The following is a 25,113-nucleotide window of genomic DNA, read 5'->3' on the forward strand; positions in this document are numbered from 1 at the left end:
GGTAAACACAGATCTGTGGTGAACGGGACCTTGTGTTTGGTTTTCTACTTGTAAGGTGTGTCTTTGTCAAATCCCATCTGCCTGCTAAGCCTTATGTACTTGTCATGCTGATACAAATGAAAAAAAAAAAGAACTACAGTCACTGTTGGGGAACATTACTTTTAAAAGTAATGTGCTATTTTATTGCCTTACACCTAGTGATGTCAAAAGTACAGGTACTATGGTACCAGGTCGATAATAAAATTAAAAGATGTAATGATACCAATGTTTTTACAGTACTGGTAGTACCAAGCTCAGTCTCAGCTCGATCCCCACCTGTGACTGACACCCGGCTGCTTTTAAATGCTCACATGCATTTGAATGTGTGTTCTGATACTCCTTTTATGCAGAAATGGACAATTAATCAAATTAAAACTGTGATATGTCCTAGTGTGATTATTAAACCGCAAATGGATGTGATTTAATTAAATTAATATAAAGTCTGCATGTGCTGCACACTGCAAAGTGAATGTGTGAAGCTGCTTTTTTTTGCTAAAAACACCCCATTTTATAAGCCTTGCACTTTGTGGTTATTGTAGTAGATCACAGAAGAGAGTGCTCATTTACTGTGACATGCAGTGCCTGCAGACTTTATATTTGTATAATTAAATTGCATTCTTTTGTGCTTTAATAACCATACTGGTCATATAACCAACGTCTTATCTGGAAGTGTGAAAATACTGTCAAAAACACAGAAGCAGAGTAATAGTTCAATTAACAAAAACGTCAAAATAAAAGTTTGATTCAATATAAAATTGATTGGTATAATTTATTATAATAATTATTATTATTATTATTATTGAACTTGTATCTCACAAGCAAGAGTACTGTTGTACTGAACAGAAGCTTTCATCAGTGTTTTCGTTAATAATGTGATGCGCTGTTGTGCAGCAGTTTATTTGACAAAAATAAGACCAATGTTGTGTTTCAGATTATTTTGTGAGGATTATTTTGAGAGATTTTTGTTGTTCTATTTCATATGTGTTTTATTTGATTAATGTTTGGATTCATTTGATTGATTTGATTATGAAATTTAATTAAAATTTAAAACATGGAATTTAGGAAAAAATTGGAAAATGCGTAATTTGGGGGAAAAACTATAGAATTTCAAAACAAATGAAACTGATTTTATTAGGTCCTACTTAAAGGGATAGTTCACCCCCCCAAAAAAATTCTCTCATCATTTACTCACCCTCATTCCATCCCAGATGTGCATGACTTTCTTTCTTCTGCTGAACTCAAATTAAGATTTTATCTCTGTTTGTCCTCACAGTGTAAGTGAATGGTGACCAGAACTCAGAAGGTCCAAAAAGCACAAAAAGTCAGAATAAAAGTAATCCATAAAACTCCAGTGGTTTAATCCATGTTTTCAGAAGTAATAGGATAGGTGTGGGTGAGTCATTTTGTTTACTATCAATCTCCACCTTTGACCTATCCCAACCAATAGGTGGCTGAAAGTCACTTCCACACCAGATTGTGGAATTGAAAGTGTTGATTTTCAGTGAAACGGGACTTAAATATGAATCTGTTTCTCACCCAGACCTATCATGTCTCTTATGAAGACATGGATTAAACCACTGGAGTCACATGGATTACTTTTATAATGCCTTTGTGTTTTTTGTACCTTCAAAGTTCAGGTTACTGTGGATGACATGAGGTTGAGTAAATGATGAGAGAGTTTTTATTTTTGGGTAAACTAACCCTTTAAAAAACTTGAAACAATGTTTTAATTAATTGAAAATAACTTAAAGGAAACTTAAAAAAATGAAATTTTTATAGGCTAAAGAAACGTGTTTAATATCTATTTTTCTGTGATATCGAAATTGGTATCGAGAATCTGAAACTTTTCCTGGTATCGGTTTCAACTACTGAAATTTTGGTATCATGACAACACTTGTTAGACATATTTTAGAATGATTTTTATTTATTTATTGATAACGTTTTTTTATTTTGGCCAACCCTAATGTAAAATGTTACTTGAAACGTGTGACCCCCAACTCAACCGACAACAGTAGTACATAATACATCCCACTCATTCTTTGTGGGATGTAAAAATACAGTTTTTTTAACACGTTTATAATATGCCAGATTATACTCTGAAGATTGTCTCATTGCCCTGAAATTGCAGAGGAACACCTTGTTAATATCAGTGTCAGCTCTTGCTCCATAGATCACGTGTAAAACAGCCAATCAAATAAAGACTGATGCTGATCATTTATATTGAATGAGCAGTGTAACCTTAAACCACTGACTTGGGCCTTCAGGGCCTTTTTCATGAGGTTAGGCAGTCTCTTGTAAAAGTTGGTTTTGTTTTGCAGATAATAAAAAGTATGACATCAATTGTACCAAATCATACGCAGTCAGAAATAGATAACATCCTACTTAGGGGTGAGTAATGTGTTATAAAACATGTGATTATTGCTTATTTCACTCACCCCTAATCATAGCATTGTTTACTATGATACTGAAACATGTTATAGACATATTCTTGGACATCCTTGGCCGTTCAACATAGTATCAAAGCATTTATTGACATGCTCTCTCTGCATTTTGATCCTCTACGTAGATTGTAAATTGTAACCTACTCAAAGTTAGGGTACTTATGGTCTCCTGGTTCATGCTGGCTTTATGTAAACAGGTGTTGATATCTATACTGTTGATTTTCATTTAATTTGCAAATAGGTAAATGTTAAAAGAGAAAATAATCATGTAAGCATTCACTTGTTATAGAAGTGTGTGAGTAAATTAATGTTGGTCTGCATTTTAAATATGTAAGTTCATTCCTGTTTACACAAGAGTGCGTGTTTGCCTTTTCTATCAGGAGATATGGATGGTCACTGGTGGGACCATGCGTCTTGGCATAGCGAGGTCTCCTCTTTGTCTATGGTGAGGCATTTCCCCCTCGTTTAATTGACCTCTGCATGTGTTTTCTCCTCCTTTTTTATATCATCCATAACTTATAGGCGACATTCAAAGGGGAAAAAGAAAAACATATGAGCAGGCATATTTTTTGGACACCAATTACGCCCCGTCTGAGAGACAAAAGACAGTGGTGCGATTTTGGGACCATTCCCTCGAGGAGGAGGCGGAGTGGTGCGAGCTGCAGGTCAAAGATTCAGGGGTTGACACGTGCAGCAGCACCACGCTAAACGAGGAGCATAGCCATAGCAACAAGGTACTGAGACAACTTCCTACAGCCTGTTTCTCACTTCCTGTGACCTCACAACTGACCTGCTCGGCTCGCTCACTATCTCTTTCTGACCCTAGAGGGGTCTCTACTAATACTTCCTCTCAAATGAGAGGAGAACCGTCTTGTTTGCTTTGCTCCACTATCTCTGGCTGAAAAGTGGTAACATCCTAACACCCCAAACAATTAATGACAAACCCCTTGAATCTGTTTTGCTCCATATGCTGCATGCTTCTCGAAGCGGGCGAACGCTCCATTCTGATTGCAATGCTTTCCTCACTTGGTCACTTCACCTTTCCACACTTATTTCCACCTTTGGGATTTCCTGATTTTTCTACGCTATTAGGTTAAACACAGGGTTAGTCTTGTGTGGGAATCAATCTTGCACTAAACAGTTGTTTTTCTTTTCCCCTTTTCATTGTCTCATACTTCACGCTGTCCTTTGCTGTCCTGTCTTTTGTTTTAGCTGTTCGTTCACTGCATATTTTGCAATAGTTTATAAAACATGTTACATATATGCTGCTTGAGGGTGTGAGCACAGTTTACTTTGCTTTTCTGCTGTAGCCTACTAATGAATTGATCTGGTTTTGCTTCAGGACCCAAATTTTATTTTGGACATCAAGTGGCAAACCAACACAGTACCAAAATTTGTCATTTAAAATCAAACCCTGAATTGGTTTTAAATTGGTTTCTTACACCTTGACCATGTCCTCTCCAGGTATAATGGAATAATTCAACAAGTTGTGACCTCAGTTGTACAGTGCCCTGTCTAGCATTTTGGTCAAAAATGAGTTTAAGAAATATTCCAGGTTCACTCAAATTTAGGGATAGTTCACCCCCCCCACAAATATTCTCTCATCATTTACTCACCATCATGCCATTCCAGATGTGTATGACTTTATTTCTTTTGCAGAACACAAACAAAGATTTTTAGATGAATATTTCAACTCTTTGATCCATGGTCCAATGCAAGTGAATGGTGACCAGAACTCGGAAGGTCCAAAAAGAAGCGATATAACAGGTGTGGGAGATCAATATTGAATAAATATTAAAGTCCTTTTTTACTATCAATCTCCACCTTTGATCAGCTTCGACCAGTAGGTGGCTGAATGTGAAAGTGAAAGTCACTTAACACCAGAATGTAGAAGTACAAGTGAAAATGTAGATTTTCTGTATTTTTTTTACCCATACCTATCATATCACTTCTGAAGACATGGATTAAACCACTGGAGTCCCTTGGATTACCTTTATGCTACCTTTATCTCCCTATTGGACCTTCAGAGTTTTGGTCACCGTTCACTTGCATTGTGAGTACTGACAGAGCTAAAATATTCTTTAAAAAAACATTTGTGTTTTGCAGATGAAAGAAAGTCATACACATCTGGGATGGCATTAGGGTGAGTAAATGATGAGGGAATTTTCCTTTTTGGTGAACGATCCCTTTAAGCTCAATCAAAAGCATTTGTAGCACAATGTTGAGAACCACAGAATATAATTTCAATTCGTTCCTTGATTATTTTAGAAAAAGCAAAACTCTGACTCTGAAGGAAGTGAGAGCTTATTTCACTTTGTGATCATGCCACTTTTAACTTTTACAATGAAAGGCTAATGTACTATTTCAAAGGTATAGCCACAAGACAAAAACATACATGTTAACATTATTTAAGTGTGATCAATCTTATGTTCTAAGTGATTTTAGTGTGCTAAAATCGATTACAGGGTTTACCGTCATTACGTCGTCATGGCAACAAGGTTGTAATATTTGATTCAACTTCACACAGATAGGATTAGTAAGCAGTTTTATCACTCTAAAAGCAATCTACAAATAATGTTTACGCTTACTGTGACAAAACTTTTGAAAAATGGTGTATTTTAGCACTGATGTACACTCACCTAAAGGATTATTAGGAACACCATACTAATACTGTGTTTGACCCCCTTTCACCTGCAGAACTGTCTTAATTCTACGTGGCATTGATTCAACAAGGTGCTGAAAGCATTCTTTAGAAATGTTGGCCCATATTGATAGGATAGCATCTTGCAGTTGATGGAGATTTGTGGGATGCACATCCAGGGCACGAAGCTCCCGTTCCACCACATCCCAAAGATGCTCTATTGGGTTGAGATCTGGTGACTGTGGGGGCCATTTTAGTACAGTGAACTCATTGTCATGTTCAAGAAACCAATTTGAAATCATTCGAGCTTTGTGACATGGTGCATTATCCTGCTGGAAGTAGCCATCAGAGGATGGGTACATGGTGGCCATAAAGGGATGGACATGGTCAGAAACAATGCTCAGGTAGGCCGTGGCATTTAAACGATGCCCAATTGTTACTAAGGGGCCTAAAGTGTGCCAAGAAAACATCCCCCACACCATTACACCACCACCAGCAGCCTGCACAGTGGTAACAAGGCATGATGGATCCATGTTCTCATTCTGTTTACGCCAAATTCTGACTCTACCATCTGAATGTCTCAACAGAAATCGAGACTCATCAGACCAGGCAACATTTTTCCAGTCTTCAACTGTCCAATTTTGGTGAGCTCTTGCAAATTGTAGCCTCTTTTTCCTATTTGTAGTGGAGATGAGTGGTACCCGGTGGGGTCTTCTGCTGTTGTAGCCCATCCGCCTCAAGGTTGTGCGTGTTGTGGCTTCACAAATGCTTTGCTGCATACCTCGGTTGTAACGAGTGGTTATTTCAGGCAAAGCTGCTCTTCTATCAGCTTGAATCAGTCGGTCCATTCTCCTCTGACCTCTAGCATCAACGCCCACAGGACTGCCACATACTGGATGTTTTTCCCTTTTCACACCATTCTTTGTAAATCCTAGAAATGGTTGTGCGTGAAAATCCCAGTAACTGAGCAGATTGTGAAATACTCAGACCGGCCCGTCTGGCACCAACAACCATGCCACGCTCAAAATTGCTTAAATCACCTTTCTTTCCCATTCTGACATTCAGTTTGGAGTTCAGGAGATTGTCTTGACCAGGACCACACCCCTAAATGCATTGAAGCAACTGCCATGTGATTGGTTGATTAGATAATTGCATTAATGAAAAATTGAACAGGTGTTCCTAATAATCCTTTAGGTGAGTGTATATCACTGTTGAAAGTTGTTGTCCACAGAATGCTGTTCTTGGTAATCATCACCTTGTGCTGTCTTCTGTGTCCACTCTTGTTGAACACACAAACTGACCGCTACAGAAGGAAAACTCCCAACAATTAAAATTCTTTGGATACAAATACTTACATGCTGTTTTCAAATTCCACTGAATTGATAGCTTACTCCCCCACCCCCCACAAAAAAATCTGTCATAATTTATTCAATCTCATGTCATTCTGTTTTCCTTCTAAGCTGATAAAATGCTACTATACTGAACTGCAACTATTCCTTTCTTTAACATGACATTTTAATGGACAGTAGAGACGGTTTGTGTCTTCACAGAAACACCTTCCTCCTTTAACCCATGAGTTTGTGTGCATGTGCGTGTGTGTAATGTGCAGTGTGGATGCTTGTATTAAAACCAGAGGTGTATTGTCACTTTGACCCTGTAGCACCCGGTGACATGGCAACCATCCAAAGATGGAGAGCGCCTAATAGGGCGTGTAGTGCTAAACAAACGGATGAAAGATGGCACAGTGCCCCGAGATACAGGGGCATTGCTTGGCCTGAAGGTAAGAGATGTCCAATCAGATACACTCATATCCTGTCAAAGTTCACTAATTACAAAGCCATGCAAAAGACAATTTAAAGGGATAGTTCACCCAAACAATTTAAATTCTCTCATTATTTCTCACCCTCATGCCATCCCAGATGTATATGACTTTCTTAAGCAGAACACAACTGAAGATTTATAGGACAATATCTCAGTTCCGTAGGTTCATACAATGCAAGTGAATGGTGGCCAAAAGTTTGAAGCTCCAAAAAGCCCATAAAGGCAGCATAAAAGTTATTCATTCCACTCAAGTGGTTAAATCCATATCTTCAAAAGCGATATAATAGGTGTGGGTGAGAAACAAATGCCTCAAGCACAAGGAAGTGTAATCAAGCTTGAAATAATGATCATGCCTTGAGATTGCAATGGCAAGATGCATAGAAAAATGAGTTATATTTTGGTTTGTTCTCACCCAAAACTAACTGGATCACTTTAGAAGATATGGATTAATCCACTGGAGTTTTATGCTGCCTTTATGTGCTTTGGGCCTTCAAAGTTTTGGTCACCATTCACTTGCGTTGTATGGCCCTACAGAGCTGAAATATTCTTCTAAAAATCTTCATTTGTGTTCTGCTGAAGAAAGAAAAACATACTCATCTGGGATTGCATGAGGGTGAATGTGAAATGATGAGAGAATTTTTATTTTTGGGTGATCTAACCCTTTAATAAATGCATCAAACATACTAATGCAGAAATGTCTATTGTTTGTGTCCTGTCCTGATACTAGGGTAAGTCAACTCCCCATTGCTATATAAGGCTGTTGTTTGGTACAACACGTTTGGCAAAAGGTTTAACAGTGACTATATTTGCAATACAGCACGACTTGAGTGCCTTACTGCTTTTTTAATACGGTTACAACCTAAAAAACAATTTTTACAAAGATTTTAGGACACAAAATAGATCACACATTTTCTTTAAAATCATTTAAAATTGTTAAAATTTGCCATCATTCCACTAAAAGATATACGTTGTTCCTGATATAGTAACATTAACAACATCATTTTATTTTATGGATGCTGCGCTGTGATGTGGATTACAAGTGTTTTGCAGATTCCTCAAGACTGTATTGACCAATCAGCATCCTGCACAGAAACTACCAGTCTTATAATTGCATTGTTGGAACACATGGTATTTGTTACAACATTTAGCAAATTGGACCTTAACCCAGCATACAACTCCCTATCAGGCCCTTACTGCCAAGTTCCTATCGGGCCCTTAAGGCCAGATGTTATAATTGTTAACTGGCAATCATATCAGTCAAAGAGAAAAGTTACTCTATCGACCCAAGTATTATAACCCATTTTCACAGAAATTAGCACCATTTGAGCAGAAAAATACAACTTCAACTGCCCCTTATGAAATGTAGGTTTTACACATTTCAGTGACATTTCATGTAGTGCATATTTTATTTTGAGTGTCCGTTTTCTATTGCAGGTGGTGGGAGGGAAGATGACAGAGTCTGGGAGACTTTGTGCATTCATCACGAAGGTGAAGAAAGGAAGTCTGGCAGATACTGTCGGCCATCTGAGACCAGGTGAACACACCCATTAAGATAACGACTAAACACTTTCTGTGCTGTTGTGATGATATTCGGTATTTGCTTGTTAGCATGCTTTAGAGTTAACCTTAATGACCCAGTCAAATTTGGGTTCAACAAACACTATTTCCTTTCTGGTGTTTTTGTTTTCGCAATTTTAGTTTGCGCATTTGTTGTTAGTACATCTCATATCAAAAACATATACACTGCCTGGCCAAAAAAAAAGTAGCATACTCTAATATTTCATTGGATGGTCTTTAGCTTTGATTACGGCGTGCATTTCTCGCGCCATTGTTTCGACAACCTTATGCAACATCACAACATTTATTTCCATCCAGAGTTGTATACATTTTTGGTTCGAGATCTTGTATTAATGACGGGAGAGTCAAACCACTCCGTAAAGTCTTCTCCAGCACATCCCAAAGACTTTCTTTGGGGTTAAGGTCAGGACAAAGTGGTGGCCAATTCATGTGTGAAAATGATTCCCCATGCTCCCTGAACCACTCTTTCACAGTTTGAGACAGATGAATCTTGGCATTGTTGTCCTGGAATATGCCCGTGCTGTCAGGGAAGAAAAAATCCATTGATGGGATAACCTGGTCATTCAGTACATTCAGATAGTCAGCTGACTTCATTTTATTGCTGCATTACATTGCTGAGCCTAGACCTGACCAATTGAAGCAACCCCAGATCATAACACTTCCTCCAGAGGCTAGTACAGTGGGCACTATGTATGACAGGTACATCGCTTCATACATTTCCCTTCTTTCCTTGACGTGCCCATCACTTTGGAATAGGGTAAATCTGGACTCATCAGATCACATGACCTTTTTCCATTGCTCCGCAGTCCAGTCTTTATGCTCCCTAGAAAGTTGTTTTTTCTGATTAGCCTCACTAACAAGTGCCTTTCTTGTGGCCACAAAGCTGTTTAGTCCCAATCCTGTAAGTTCTTGAGCATGAGGAAATACTCTTACTTTCACTGTTAAACATAGCCGTGAGCTCTACTGTCAATTTCAGTGTGACTTCACCAAGCGTTTTAGTGATCTCCGATCACGATCATTCAAGATATTTCTACCACATTTCTTCGCGTAGCTGACAGTTCGCCACTATACTTCCAAGTTTTCATAATGTGTTGGAAAGTTCTTAACCCAATTCCAGTTATTCCAGCAAAAAGTTGTTAAATATACAAGTACTGAAACTTCATTCAACTTTACATCTTTACAGCTAATGACTACACACTACACGACTTTCAAAGACATCGGATTGTGGTACCGTTCATATTACGAAACTGTCGGTCTTGTCACTGAAGTCGTAGCGTTTTCAAATTACACGACGAATCTGCAACAGGGGTGAACACATTACAAAACATTTCACTATTGACAAATCCCAGACGACTCTGCCTGGACTCCAAATTACGTTTCACAACAGAGTACACACAAGAAGTGATACGAGATACGAAAACAAATGCATGATCATATGTTATGCATTTCAGATATGATGTGTATGTTTTGAATCGCCTCAAGGCATCATATATTTTATTGGTTACAATATAAATAAGTAGCTCCTACTGAAAAATCTACCTATTTGCTTACCTGACTGTCCAAGAGAATTGGCAATTTCTCTCCAACTCTTCTCATTCTCCACCCGGTTGTGCTACAGTTCAGAGGAAACATCAAATCAATGTTCCACAAATTTTTCCTCCATTTCTTCAGTCCAATGAGACGTTCTTGATACCGCAGTCATACTAGTTGATGTTCTGTTGCAGGTACATCAGGACTAGCTGTAGGTCAATGCTGCTGTTGTATTCAGTCAAAACATATTTCACATTGCACGATTTGGAGTCACAGACAGGTCCAGATATTTAACATTCTAGATATCTCTCAGACATCGGCGACACGTCAGTGACACAAAACTGTCGGCGAGCAAAAATCAGCATAAAATCTTGTTTTGTAAATTCAGCATAAGTGCGTTCACAGTGTAAGTGCAATTAGAACAAAGACTGAATATATTCCATGTTGTAGACACATTGTATTGTGTCTGTCCTCAGGTGATCAGGTTCTAGAGTGGAACAGGAGGGTCTTGCAGGGAGCCACATTCAAGGAAGTTTACAATATCATTCTAGAATCCAAGCCTGAGCCGCAGGTGGAGCTGGTGGTCTCACGGCCCATAGGGTGAGTTCAAGCGGCTGACGGATCATTACTCTGCATGTCAGATCAGGGCGTAGAGCGCATTTCCTTGACAATGGCACATGATGAAGAAGGATGGCCCGTGGGAGCTTAACATGTAGATGCTCACACACTCATACAGCTCAAGTTCACTCACTGAAGGCTTATTTTAGGCAGTGCTTTGGGTCTCAGGTCTGTGCTTCAGGAAGGCAGCTTGACACGTATAGGAGTTCACGTATGTGTCTTTCATATGCAGTGCAGGCATCCCACAAAACAAAGAATCTAGAAGCAACATGTGTACAGTTAATGCTCAGGTTTACCTTGTAGGGCTCTGTGGTGTATTTCATATTTTTGATATATTCAATATTATTTTGATGGCAACATAAGGGACATTGTGAATATGGCAGTGATGTGAATGTGCTTTCTATTTGGCCAATAATACGTTTCCTTAAGACTCTAAGTGTTATGACTCACGAGTACAGGACAAAGATGTTTTTATAGCATCTCTGATTTAAACGCCATTAGCAAATAAGCTGATAGGGTTGGTGAGTTTGATTCATTTCTGTGAATGTCCGTTTCAGTGAATTGTTCTATAGACATATCAATGATGAATATGTGTCATAACTGCAAAAAGTGTTTTGGCACTTTGGTAACTTTTTAAAATATGGTTCTATTCTTTAACATTAATTAATGAATTTAGAATCATGAACTTACAATGAACTATATTTTTTCACAGCATTGATTATTCTTGGTTAATGCTAATGTTTGAATATACTATTGTTCATTGTTCTACTACTATTGTTCATTATGTGCATAATTTATGTTCAAAATGCATGAACTAATGTTAATATGTAATCATTGTATGGCTTTTAATTAATAATGTACTAGTGTATGTTGACATTAATCAAGATTAATAAATGCTCTCAAAGTATAGTTTATTCTGAGATCATGTTAATTAATATAGTTAACAGATGTAAATCTTATTTTGAAGTGTTACCAGAATTGTGTATATATCGCCTTGTATCGCTAGTATCGTTAGATAGTGCACTTAATAGTTTTCATTTACATAAATCCTACTGCTGTCTTTGAATGCTAATCTCTCTTGTCATGTAGAGATGTTCCTAGAATACCAGAGAGCACACATGGACAACTTGAATCAAGTGAGTTTCATTCTACAAATAAAAAAACTAGTGGAAGCGTGCAAATGAAATATCTAAGCCACCCATTTGACCTATTTTTACCCATTCTAGGTTCAAGTTCCTTTGAATCCCAAAAAATGGGACCGTCCATCTCTGTCACGTCCCCCGTGAGTCCTGGCATGCTCCGGGACACCCATCAGTATCTGTCTGGACAGCTCTCGGTGAGTACCCTGCATGCACTCTAATGCACTGCACATATGGTACATCTCTAGTCCCTTTGCTTTTCATTGGCCGGTCACCTCAGGATTCAAGAGGTAATTTCCTGCTACATAAGATTAGGATGGTGTATAAGAGCTCTTCACCAATGAGATGGTGCTAGCTTTGAGGTTTAGAGGTTATTTCACTACATCTTCAGAAGTTTGCTGGTACATTCTGTTTAGTTGCTCATAGTGGCTCAGATCAAATGAGGCGTAGGGGCTATATTTGGGTCATTCTACAAAACGGGTGCCTTTTGTGTCCCTCATTAACTTGTGTGCAAATAAAGACTTGAATTGCTGAAGCCTAATTTTACTGTGTTATTATAGGCATTTTTCTAAATACATCAACAAAGTGTTGCGCTAGTGGCAATGTGGTTTGCACTACTTCCAGATATATATATATATATATATATATATACTGTCATTGTAGTAAAAAAGTATTTTAAGATCTCTTTTAATTACAGTAAAAAATTGATTATTGAAACTGAGGTATTCTAAGAAATATTAACAATAAACACTCTTTCTAATAAGCACCTTGAAGTGTCACTGGCACAAGGCTAATAATGTACTTTTCAAAGTGAAAAGGCATCAATTCAATGATTGACCCAAAAGATGGACAGCAAATACTTCATGAATTCTTATATTTGTTAGTTTTGGTTTGTCGTTCTCTGTGATCAGTGTTTCTAGATAGTTGTGACAGTCCGTTAAAGTCCATCTTGGACTCTGGAAGGAATCCTGAAGTGGAAAATGTATTATTAGTTTGCAAGCTTGTTACCCGATTGACATACGCTTTGTAGAAGGTCAGCTCTGACACAGTGGATAAGGATGTTAGGTAAAAGAAATTCCTTGAAGGACTATCTATTGTTCTTTACGCTGAAGTTGTTCCATTTACTTGAATGAGCAACTTTGATCTTAATCGCACTGTAAAACATAAGGGTAGTGTATGACGTTGTACGAGATCTGGGAGGTTCGTTTCACAAAGGTGTTCGTCCAGGAGTATACAATGGGATTTAGGCTTATAGAAGATGTGCGATTATTGTTCCTTTGAATTGTTCAAATAGGGGAATTAGTTTATTTAGACTGTATAGCTACTGTGAATGTTAAAACAAAGGTGATGTCGATAGCCAAAAGCTGATTTATGTGAATAATATATATGCTTTTGTCTATTTTTTTGGGTTGATGTGTCTGAATGGAGTTTTAATGTTGTCACTATGGTTTGCGCCATTGTAAATGTTATTTTATTTTGGTTTGGAATGAGGGAGATTTATCCTAAAATGCTACAGTACAGAACACACACGTACAGTATGTTGATTAACACCGATTACCATGTGACACACTAATTGCATGTTGTTGTTTGCATTTGTTTTTCCAGGAACACAGATTAGAAATAAGCATTGCATTTTTTGTTTTAGATACAACATAGAATGAAGTAAAATGATATTTTCAAATTGTTTGAGTTCATAAAGCAGTAGTTGAATTAAACTGAATTAAAGATTAAAGAGTTAGGCTAAATCTCTTCTCAGATGGGTTGTTTTGATTTGTGTGCCTCTGTGCAGCTTTGGTTTAGTTTTATTGCTTTTGTTTTCTTTGTTAATTTTGCTTATCCAGAGTCCATGCCTTAGTAGAAGAACCACGCCTTTTGTCCTTAGGGTCCAGGTAACACGTCACTCTCTCTCTCTCTCTCTTGTTTCTGGCAGTCTCTCTCACTCTTTCATTCCTTTCTATCTGCATTATTTGGAAAATGCACTGCAGGAAAATAGCAGCAGCCCAAGTTCTCCCCCTTTCCCTTTCATTTGTATTCTTTTGTATTCTATCCTTTTGAGATTATAACCACAATCCATAAGAGCTGTTTCATTATTACAGTGTGATTTTTGCTTAATAGTGTAAACACAATCTTGCTAAAGCCAGAAATATTTATCATGACTTGGATACATGTTTTAAATAGTTTAAAGAGACAATTTAAATCTTTGAATTGCAAACTAAATGTTTTTTACAAACATTTGAAAGGAACATGGAACAGTATATTTGTATTATATTATAATATACTTAGATCAGTTAATATACATGATATATGACGATAAACTGTATGTTGTACTACACCTAAAATCGAACCTTTGTAAGTACAATTTCTGAAAAAATTAAATAAGAATAAAAATAGGAAAACAATACATTAAAGCAAAATCCTTTTTCAAATATTATGTTCTGTGTTACTATGTAAAGATAAAATATGATAATTGGCATATTTTCAAGATAATATTGCATTTCACAATGAAGAGCATATCTCCAAACTTCATATATAAATAAACAAATTGTACCAATGATAGTGCATCTATCATTTAGGCCTGTTTAAAACATTATCACAGGGTTTTATGAAACAGAATAAATACAAATGTCAATAGTTAATTAGTTAGTTAGTTAGTTAGTTAGTTAGTTAGTTAGCTAGCTTGGGTTAGTTTACCCAAATACGAAAATCCATCATTTACTCACCCTCGTGTCGTTCCAAGCCCGTAAGACTTTCTTTCTTTCGTGAAACACAAAGGGAGACGTTTAAACTTGCCGTGTCACAATCAGTTACCTGGTGTGATGTGTTTTCCCGCTCTCAAGTTGAGGATGAGATTTGAGAGTTACAGACGAAGACTTGGAATATAGTGCACAAGTCGTAGTGATTTTTTTATTGTGCTTTTTTGGAGATTGACAGGCCCTAGTAACAGTATGCTTTCAGTAAAAGAACAACGTGAACAACATTGTTCAACATGGGAATTGTTTTTTTAAAAAGCCATATAGTTTTGGAACAACTTGAAGGTGAGTAACTTGAATGTGACAGAACTTTCAGAATTTGTATTCCTTTAATAGATCTTGCAGAAGATTTCCCAGATTTACTTTTTAATGATTTTTCCCCTACACTGTAATATTAAAGTCCTATGGTTGCTGCTCTATTTTTCTAAAAACAGAGTTACAGCGATATTACTTTTTGGATAAGTGTTTTCGCACTCAAAGTTAATTATCGTAAACTCATAAAACACAGACCTTAAAATGTTTGTACAAGAATGATATGGTACAATTTGTTTGGACTGAAGCCTCTCCCCCTTTGCAGCGGAAGCTATCTGGATTGCTCTAGTCTGTATTGAGCTCTTTCTGTTGCTTTGCTGCATGCATTAGTACTGGACTATTTTTAGAATAGCGAGTACACTCTAAAGGTACAATATAGACGCGCGTTTCTTTTAGCTCTAGTGATCTGCTACAAAGGAAGGGCAAATGCTTTGAAGTCACTGGATTTATATTACTGACTGCCTCAGATGTGTTTGGTTATAGAGAACCAAAATACTCAAAATAATCAAATCAATTAATGAATGTAAATTCAATAAATAAATCATTAAATGTACCAGTTTACTTTGTCATTTGAAAATGAGTACTATTTATAATGAAAACATTTATACTATGTAATGTTTTAAACAATAATTACTGTTAAAAATTAAAAAAACAACAACAATGTACTTTATTTACTACATTGGTACATTTAAATGTTGATTTAAATATTTTTTTAATACAAAAAAAATTCTAAGTAAGTACAAATTGAATAATTTATGGTTTACGTTTAATGTTTTATTGATTTAAGAATATTGTGTGGAGTACACTGATCTGGTAACATCTGTAGTCTTCTAGTTTTTGCCCTTCTTGTCTTTTGATTGGTTTTGGGATTTAGTTACTAACTGCATACTCTAGATGCATGTGCGACATTGACTCTTGTTTTTTTCAGTATCTGGTTTGAATACAAATTCAAATATTACCCATTTTGCACTTAAATTTTTTATTTTTTGCTTAATCTTTTCCTCTGTGTCGTATTATTTCATTTGATTTGGATTGCTGGGCTTTGAAAGTGTTTGTCAGTTTTAGAATCAAAGTGAAAATTTGTGAATAAGTCATCTGATTGGGCGAGACTTGTGGCAGACACGCCCCCATCCCCGTGCCGCCCCTAGAGGGCAGCATATTCCACAGCCCAGACTCACAGCACACAGACAGCTGTTCAAATCAATACCCCTGAAATGCTGTTGTAGCAAACCTAGCCATATAATGCTTAGAAATAGTTCTTCTAAAGTACGAATTGTTCTTACATTTGTGTTTTAGTTGAGAATCCAGTATAAGACCCTCATAGGTAACTAGTTCATTTTAGTTAGCGTGTGCTTGTGATGCACTTGCTCTGAGAAAGTTCTACTAAGCATGTAATGCTTCAGTCCAAACAATGTGTCAGGGGGCTTCTGCAGGCCTGCCCAGGTGCCTCTGAGGTGAGCTCTCCCTGAAGATCTCCTAACAGACTCTCCTGTTCCTGCAGGTGAAGCTCTGGTATGATAAAGTGGGACATCAACTCATTGTTACAATCCTGGGCGCCAAAGACTTGCCTGCACGAGAAGACGGGCGGCCCAGGAATCCCTACATCAAAATCTACTTCCTCCCCGACAGAAGGTACACACAAGTCACAGTTCAATTATGTTCTTCTTTTGTCCGTCAAGGGGTATTTGAATTTGGTTTTTAAAGGTAAAGTGTGTAATTTATGCACGACTAGTGTCACTTAACTGAATTTTAAAAATAATTATACAGATACAAAATGACAGATAAATGATACAGTCAGATGGTCCCACCCCAAACTCACGACATTGGTTGAGCTTGTCCGGGTCATATTTCACCCCAAAATAATAAAAAAAGGAACACAAAATTATAATTTACATAAACTAAATAAAGCCTTTTCAGATCTTCAAGATTGTGTGTCTTGAAACATTATTTTCATGACAATTAAGCACATTTTATATTAAAAAAATATATGTAATTAATTATATTATATAAGTATTTATGCATCATTGAAGTCTATTTGTTATAATTATATAATGTATTAAAATAACTATTTAATTGATGCTGATTATAATCAAAATAATGTATCATAGCAACTTTTTTCCCCTGTAAAATACAGTTAAAAAACACTTTTTACAGCAAAGAGGATCTAATGAGAATCTAATGGTAAAGTAAAAATAAAAGAAAACCTCCAATTAACACATCTTTATTCAAATGATAATGAAAAATGTGGGGGGGAAATATGCTTAATTTTGTCATGACTATAATGTCACAATGCAAAATATAGTTAAATAGAAATAGTTACCTTAAAAAATAATAATTTACTCGCCGAATGCCGTCTCAAACTTCTTTGCTCTGCAAGATTTTTTAGGGTGATATGATGTGTGTTTTTGTCCATGCAACGCAAGTCAAAGGGGCCCAAAACTTTCAAGCTACAAAAAGGACATAGAGGTAATGAGGTTTAATCCATGTCCCCTGAAGTGATATGATAATTTTTGAGTGAGAAACAGACCAAAATGTACCTCCTCTTTCAGTCTAAATCTTGACATCTGCAGTCTCCGTGGCGCATACATAAACTCTGCATATGCGTTAAGCACAAGCGTAATCCAGCTTCTTCTTATACGCTCTAAAGTTTTGGGCAAAAACACATCGTATATCATTAAAAAAAAATCTTAGTTTGTGTCCTGCCGAAGAAATAAAGTCATACAAGGTTTTACAGGGTAAATGAGAGAATTTTGCGTTTTGGAGTGAACTAGTTCTTTACTGGTCCTGAAATAGGATTCATATTGGATTAAAGTGTAATTTCTCAATTTGGGGGTGAAATTAAGATTTTGAAATCTCCCTGTCACTTACCCTGTTATTCTAATTTATACTTTGAGCTTCATTAGCATATGTAATATGTGAACTCATCTCTTCGTCTCAGTGACAAAAGCAAGAGAAGAACAAAAACGGTGAAGAAATCTCTGGAGCCCAAGTGGAACCAGACATTCATGTACTCACCAGTGCACAGACGAGAGTTCAGAGAGCGTATGCTGGAGATCACGCTGTGGGATCAGGCCAGAGTCCGAGAGGAGGAGAGCGAGTTCCTGGGAGAGGTGAGAGAGAGGAACATCAGTGTTTCAGGACAGTGCATCTCTAATAATACAGATAGTCATATGTACAGTTTGTACTCATTTGTGAGACAACAAAGCTGCTGTGGCAGCAATGCTTAAACATCTTATTCAATATTAGAGAAATGATGACATTTTAACACTTTAGTCATTTACATGTAATATCAACAACTAAAGTGTTAAAATGATCATCATTTTAACACTTTAGTTGTTGATATTACATGTAAATGAGTGAATCTCTTGAAAGCTGTGAAGAACTTTAACCATATGTGTGACTCCAGGTGTAACGTAAACCTGTTAAATCTAATCCTAAACATCACCAGTCATCATGAATGCTACACGCCTTATGTGATATATATGTATTTCATATCTGTGTGTGTGTGTGTGTAGATTCTAATAGAGCTGGAGACAGCGCTCTTGGATGATCAACCTCACTGGTATAAGCTACAAACACATGACCTTTCCTCGGTGCCCCTGCCTAACCCCTCACCCTACATGCAGAGGCGACTCCTACCTGGAGAGAGCCCCACGCGCAAGTTACAAAGTATGCACACTCACCTACTGTTCTAAAAAACACAGAAACACTCAGGCTCGGTTCCAAACCCTAGTGAGCTGCCTCATTGTCTACTGTCTACAGACAGCTACCTACTAAGACAGTATTCTAACTGAAATGGAACCTAATAGGCACTCTCCATTGAGCAGCAATGGCGTCAGCGAAACAAACAGCGTTCTTCACACAAAAACCCTCGGAAGGTTGCCGTTATCATGATGCTAAGCTAACAAATAGGGCTGGGTAAAAATAGTGTTTTTCCGATGCATCATGATCTTCATTCAAACGATCTCAATATTGATTCTCAAATTCCAAGATGTGACTGCAATTGTCTGTGATTAGCCACTGGTTGGTAAATGTTAAGATTTTACTCACAAGTGATCCACCACCAGATCCTTTCACCACGTTTTGAGAGTAAACGTTTGGTTTGGTGTCCAAATGGCAAGATCCACACAATTCACTTGTCATTGAATAACGTCTCTTTTAATATCCTTTCTGTTCTTTACATTTATATATTTATAACATGCGGATGTGGTAAAGAACCCATTGCACTCTTTTTAATATGCGCTCAACAAAAACATGTTCGCTTAAATGCGCAATGGTATGGCTTCACATTAAAAGTTATTATATTATAAGTCAAAGTAGCAAAACGGCAGTGGCCAACACACACACACAGCTTCTCAGCTGGGCTCTTTCTGCTGATGTCTTCTCTCCTTAAAAGCCCCAATCACTCATCACTGAAACACAAGACAGGTGTTAAACACAGGTGGCAATCACTCTCCACGGCACGGCGCTCGGCCATGCCTCCGCCTTCATTGCCATATTGTGTCCTTCATAAAGCCCAAAGTATGCTTTGGTCAAACGGGAACTCTGAGCGTCTATGTACAGGACGAGTGGCACAAATCTCATCATCAGCAGAGTGCGCGAACACTAAACGGACACAGCCCAATTTTTTTAACATCTATTGAACGTGCAGAATGTGCATGTGCCTGGATTATTTGCACTAATAAGTTGGTACACAAGGTGGCAACACTCACATTTGAGCCTTTGTTGTCACAAAGAAGCACTAGAAGATGTAATCGCCAGTAAACAGGAAACAAAGCTAAAAACAACAGCAGTGGATGTGCACATTAAGAGTGCGTGTGAGGAGGTCAGGAGATACCTCTAATTGTATCGAGTCTGAAGGAAACTTTATGGGTCTAAATGCCTGAAGAGAAAAAGTCCAGTATCTCATAGAAGTCTTAGTGCACATGCACCAAACGCCTGTGTATGCACGCATAGTCAGATGGAATATACTTTGACAGGCTCGCGTTCGGCTGGACGCAGACGCTGAGCGTTCGTATCAAAATCGAAGTATACTTTGGGCTTAATGCACCACATATTGTCAATTGGAGCCAGGTCAGGACTGCAGGTAGATCAATCTAGCTTCCACCCTCTCTGCTCTCACAGCCATGAACTTGTAATCCGGGCAGTATGTGGTTTGACGCTGTCCTGCTGGAAAACCACTTCTGAATGCCTGTAATCTCTGATCCTGTCACTGTCTTAAAAACCGTCATACGTCTGTAATGGATATCATGACATGGGCTTGGGAATACTTTAGTAAACCCTTTTCAGTCAACACCATTCACCGCTGCATCCACAGATACAAGTTAAGACTTTACTATGCAAAGGAGAAGCCGTACATCAACACTGTCCAGAAGTGTCGCTGACTTCTCTTGGCTTGGTCTCATCTGAGATGGAAAGTAGAACAGTGGAATTGTGTTTTATGCTCCGAGTCCACATTTGAAACCGTTAAAAATAATGTGTTCTCCGGGTCAAAAAAGAAAAGGACCATCAGACGTTATCAGCGTCTGTCATGGTACGAAGTGTGACAGCGCCAATGACACAGGTAAATGACACATCTGTGAGGGCATCATTAATGCAAAAAGATATACATAAGATAGACATTATAATTGAAATATACCCAAATGAATCAGAATCAAATCGTAATAGGATTCAGTAGAGTTCAAATTGAATCTGGAAATCTGTATCAATACCCAGCCCTAAAAATAACACGATTCTCTAACATACATAATAATGCCAAATATGCTCGTTTTGTAATCAAGTTATTTTTAGTGACACTTTTTGACATCAAATCAAATATATATCTAGTTAACATTTCTCTTGACTCATTCAGCTTTTTCACAAAGCTCTTCTCAGTGCTGGGTTTGTGTTATCTGTGACATATACATGTGATGCTGCCTTCTTCCAAAAGAAGGTGTCTAAGAAGGCAACATTATTACACCTTTTGGAACATTTGTATCGTGAGAATACTTATGATGCTGTCTAAGTAGGCAGCTCACTAGACTTGGAGCAGAGCTTTAGAATTCTTTATTATTTACACAGTTTAAATAAAGAAAAACAGTTCTGTTCTAGAACTTTTGAAATTGGATAGGACCATTTTTGGAGTATACACCAGTATAATTGTTTTGTTGATGTGTTTCCTGTGTTCATGTTTTGTTTCCTTCCAAAAATATTACTGTCTATCAATCCACTGACATATTTCCAGACAAAGGCCCGTATTATTACAACTCAGGTAACTTGAACCTGCTTGCCCCAGCTAGCATGTGATTGGTCAGCAGTGTGACTTCCTCAGTGTGACTATCCTCAACACTTTCCTCTGCTCTCACTGCACATACACTTCAGAAAGCCAGGCTGTTCCACACAGCTTGCATGCAGTTGGTTAACAGCCATTGCTCCTGCTGCTACCTACCACCAATCCTCATCGTTCAGCTTATCTTCCCTTTAGGCCTGATCTTTCCACTGGAAATAGTTCATACTTCAGTTTATGGCCCATCCTGAGTGGATCTGTGTCTGAACTGCTCACGCTTTTCCCAGCCTCTCACAAACCTTACTCTGGTTGTGTTGATACATGGTGTGTGTGTGTGTGTGTGTGTGTGTGTGTGTGTGTGTGTGTGTGTGTGTGTGTGTGTGTGTGTGTGTGTGTGTGTGTGTGTCTGGTGTGCTATGACACTATCTAGATTACTTGACCTCACGTAAACCCTCCAATGGATTAACCAGGTGCTGTGCGTGAGAGCGAGGTGGTCACTTTTAGGGTCTTTTCTTCATTATGACCCTTGTGATATGTTGCTCCACCCACTCCTCTCTCTTTTTCATGCAGTCTCTTGCTCTCTTTCTCAGGGTCACAGCGAATCAGTGATGGCGAGTTCTCTGATTACGACTGTGAAGATGGGATTGGTGTTATCTCAGGTACAGCTAAGTCAACTTTCCCTGCTTTAGCGTTCCAACAGTACTTAGAAAACTCAAGGTTCGAACGTTGTCCTTGAAAGCAGTTTCATTCAATACATTTTATTCCAATTCAATCTCTTTTATGTATCAAATCATTTTTATAGAACTATTTTCAGAAGTGTTTGTAAGAAAGTATTTAAAAGTAGTTAATAGTTGTTTTTTAGATACATCAAGATTATATTTTAAAATGTGTATGATAAATTGTATATTTTAGGTGCTGTAACCTTTATGCCTTCACTAAATTGAAATGGTCCTGCAGTGTGGCAAATTAATGTACAAATATTTAATGTAGTCTCTCGTTAATATGAGGTCATTAAAGCAACATGCATAATAATTATAAAATAATTCGCAAAATGCTGTTTGAAACAGTATAAGATGTAGCATGTTGCATGCATACAGTCATTTTGGGTTGCATGTCGGCTACCCAAAATGACTGTATTTAATGCCAACTACCCCTATATACAGTGTATTTGATTGTCACGCACAAATATGGAAGCAATTTTAAATGATCCAGTCATAACAAATGATTCAGAAGCTCAAACACATCCCGTATGTTGTTTCGCCGGAATGATCTTTGCAACTCGAGCATGCAAGGGCCATCCAGGTCTCTATGTGCCTTCACACATGCTCATGAACAAATCAAATTAAAGGATATAGTCAAAGAGAAGATTACTCTGAGCACTTTCCAAATGGACAAAGAAGTTTAGTCTCCCCAGCACAACGAAAGCCCATCACACTGATGTTGTAGCCAGATCTTTACGGTTTTCTTCACTTTCAGGCTTTGTGTTTTCGTGGAAGGTTTAATAAAGATTTGATATTATTTTTGGATAATGTTCTACGTGCTAGCCTGCTAATGTTGCAGTAAATGCCCATTTGTTTTTGTCCATGTTTGTAGAGAGCAACTTGGTACCAGCTGTTAAACATTTTATCCTCATTGTTAATGTAAATCTCTTTTGTTTTACTGTGTTTGCCTTCAGATTACCGGCACAATGGCAGGGATTTCCAGAGCTCTACTCTGTCTGTACCTGAGCAGGTCATGTCGTCCAATCACTGTTCACGATCAGACATGATTCGCACACGCTCACGGTCACCCAGCGTCCCTCCCCCACAAAGGTAACTTGCAAGAAAGAACATAAATGTGCATGGCTGCAAGTAAACAAAAATTGGGCAGTCGAATTAATTACATGACATACTGATTAATTAATCAAAGTAATCTCAATTCATTTTAATATATCAATTCTGATATTCATATATTGAATTGCTGTGGCATACGAGTAAAGCATTTATTAGAGAATACAAAAAGTGGCTTTAGAAGTCAGTTTTGTGTTTTATTCCTTTATCATTGTGTAACCCTGCAGTTGACAACAATCTAGTTTGCAATGGAGTTCGTCAATCTGTCCTGTTCTCACACGACACATTCTTGCATTCTGTCTGCGCTTTTTTTAATTGTCGGTCTATGTACATGTGCATCAGATGCTTTAAAGGGATAGTTCACCCAAAAATTTAAATTCTCTCATCATTTACTCACCCTCATGCCATCCCAGTTATGTATGACTTTCTTTCTTCTGTAGAACACAAATGAAGAGTTTTAGAAGAATATCTCAGCTCTGTAGTTCCATACAATGCAAGTGAATGGTGTCCAAAACTTCGAAGGCCCACAAATGGCATAAAGTCATCATAAAAGTAATCCATAAAACTCCAGTGGTTTAATCCATGTCTTCAGAAGCAATGTAATAGGTGTGGGTGAGAAACAAATCAATATTTAAGTCAATCTCCACTTTTGACCAATCCCAACCAGTAAGTGACTGAATGTGAAAGTTTAGATTTACAGTTAAAAAGGACTTAAATATTGATCTGTTTCTCACACACATATATCATATTGCTTCAGTAGACATTATTATTTTAGGATTTAACTACTGGAGTTTTATGGACTACTTTTATACTGCCTTTTGGGCCTTCAAAGTTCTGGTCACCATTCACTTGCATTGTATGGACTTACAGAGCAGAAATATGCTTTTAAAAGTCTTCATTTATGCTTTGCAGAAGACAGAAAGTCATACACATCTGGGATTGCATGAGTAAATTATAAGATCATTTTTTTTTTTTGTGGGAACTATCGCTTTAAGAGCCTCTCTCTGTTTTCAGTGTTGTAGATGCCACCTTTTTAGGACGCTGTGTCCTAAAGTAGTTTAAAACTTTACGCCCGTAAAAGTAGTTGAAAATTGCATCTCGATATGCATTCTTTCATGTTTCATCCAGCTGTCAAGAATGTGTCCCATGTGAGTGGCTCTTATTCTGTGGCTGCTCTGCTTGTAAGGTTTGTTGAGGTGCTGACTGCCCCCTGCTGGCTCGGTTCATAAAAACACAAAGTTACATGTACATCAAGCTTGAATTGCTCCGGTAGTTGGAAAATGCTATTACTTTTTGAATAATGGCAAATAAATGTTTTAATTGTTTCAAGCAGATGCATTTTACTGATTTAATTAAGTATATTTATGTTTAACTGATTATGCTCATAGATTGAAATCTTTTTCTTGTAGCAGGGCTCTGTTTGGTTTGCAGTGAGATTGACCAGCCGCTGTTTTTGTCCTCTCTCATCTAGTCGAAGTTTAGATCACGGTGTGAGAGGATTACCATCGCATTACGGCCCCCGACATCGACTGTCAGAGGACAGATACTCACCGGACAGGTATGTGTTTACGTAACAAACTACAGCTGCCATGCAATGAAAGACAAGACTATTTAGAGGTTGCTTGGTTTTCATTTATGTTCCGTTACGGGACCAAATCCCGCTACGCAGAGTTTCTACTTTTAGTCACGGCAGTAGCATCATGTCTGGTTAGTAAACATTCCCTTCTAAAGATTTATCAAACTTTTTTAAAATTTACCTTTTCTAAATAATGGAATATAATTGGGAAGGTAGGTGTATTTCTCATCTTTTCAATTTACAAAAATGTGTTCAAGAAAATAATATGTGCCAAAGAACTCAAAGAAACTACTAAGGTTTAACACACATTAAAAAAGCAGAAAATGTGTGCCTCCTGTCTCCAACCAATTCTCCTCCACTTGGTGCCATTTCTTTCTGTCTTCCACCATCTCTCTTTCCTTTAATTTCTCTTTGACATCAGCCTCTCTCTTTTTATACATCCATCTCAGCCACTCTCATTTTGTTCACTTTTGTTATCTCACCATCGCTCTATATCGGTTCCATTAATTCATGTCTCTGTTTTTTGCTCCCCATGGATTCTATCTTTTGAGGTTGCAGTTTTTCAAAGACGTCT

General features: G+C 37.6%; 1 protein-coding gene across 1 annotated transcript in view; it reads left to right on the plus strand.

The window, feature by feature from the left end:
- LOC127650734 (regulating synaptic membrane exocytosis protein 2-like) overlaps positions 1-25,113 on the plus strand; it is a 126,284-nt gene that overhangs the window by 44,031 nt on the left and 57,140 nt on the right. The window contains exons 3-16 of the mRNA XM_052136341.1: positions 2,861-2,925; positions 6,782-6,901; positions 8,377-8,476; positions 10,527-10,650; positions 11,758-11,804; positions 11,895-12,004; positions 13,649-13,696; positions 16,371-16,501; positions 17,808-17,979; positions 18,385-18,538; positions 21,093-21,119; positions 21,725-21,793; positions 22,810-22,945; positions 24,435-24,521. Of these exons, the coding sequence (XP_051992301.1) occupies positions 2,861-2,925; positions 6,782-6,901; positions 8,377-8,476; positions 10,527-10,650; positions 11,758-11,804; positions 11,895-12,004; positions 13,649-13,696; positions 16,371-16,501; positions 17,808-17,979; positions 18,385-18,538; positions 21,093-21,119; positions 21,725-21,793; positions 22,810-22,945; positions 24,435-24,521 (1,390 nt within the window). The remainder of the gene's footprint in view (positions 1-2,860; positions 2,926-6,781; positions 6,902-8,376; positions 8,477-10,526; positions 10,651-11,757; positions 11,805-11,894; positions 12,005-13,648; positions 13,697-16,370; positions 16,502-17,807; positions 17,980-18,384; positions 18,539-21,092; positions 21,120-21,724; positions 21,794-22,809; positions 22,946-24,434; positions 24,522-25,113) is intronic.

This window comes from Xyrauchen texanus, chromosome 10 (genome assembly GCF_025860055.1).
Source record: "Xyrauchen texanus isolate HMW12.3.18 chromosome 10, RBS_HiC_50CHRs, whole genome shotgun sequence".
Classification (NCBI taxonomy): Eukaryota; Metazoa; Chordata; class Actinopteri; order Cypriniformes; family Catostomidae; genus Xyrauchen; species Xyrauchen texanus.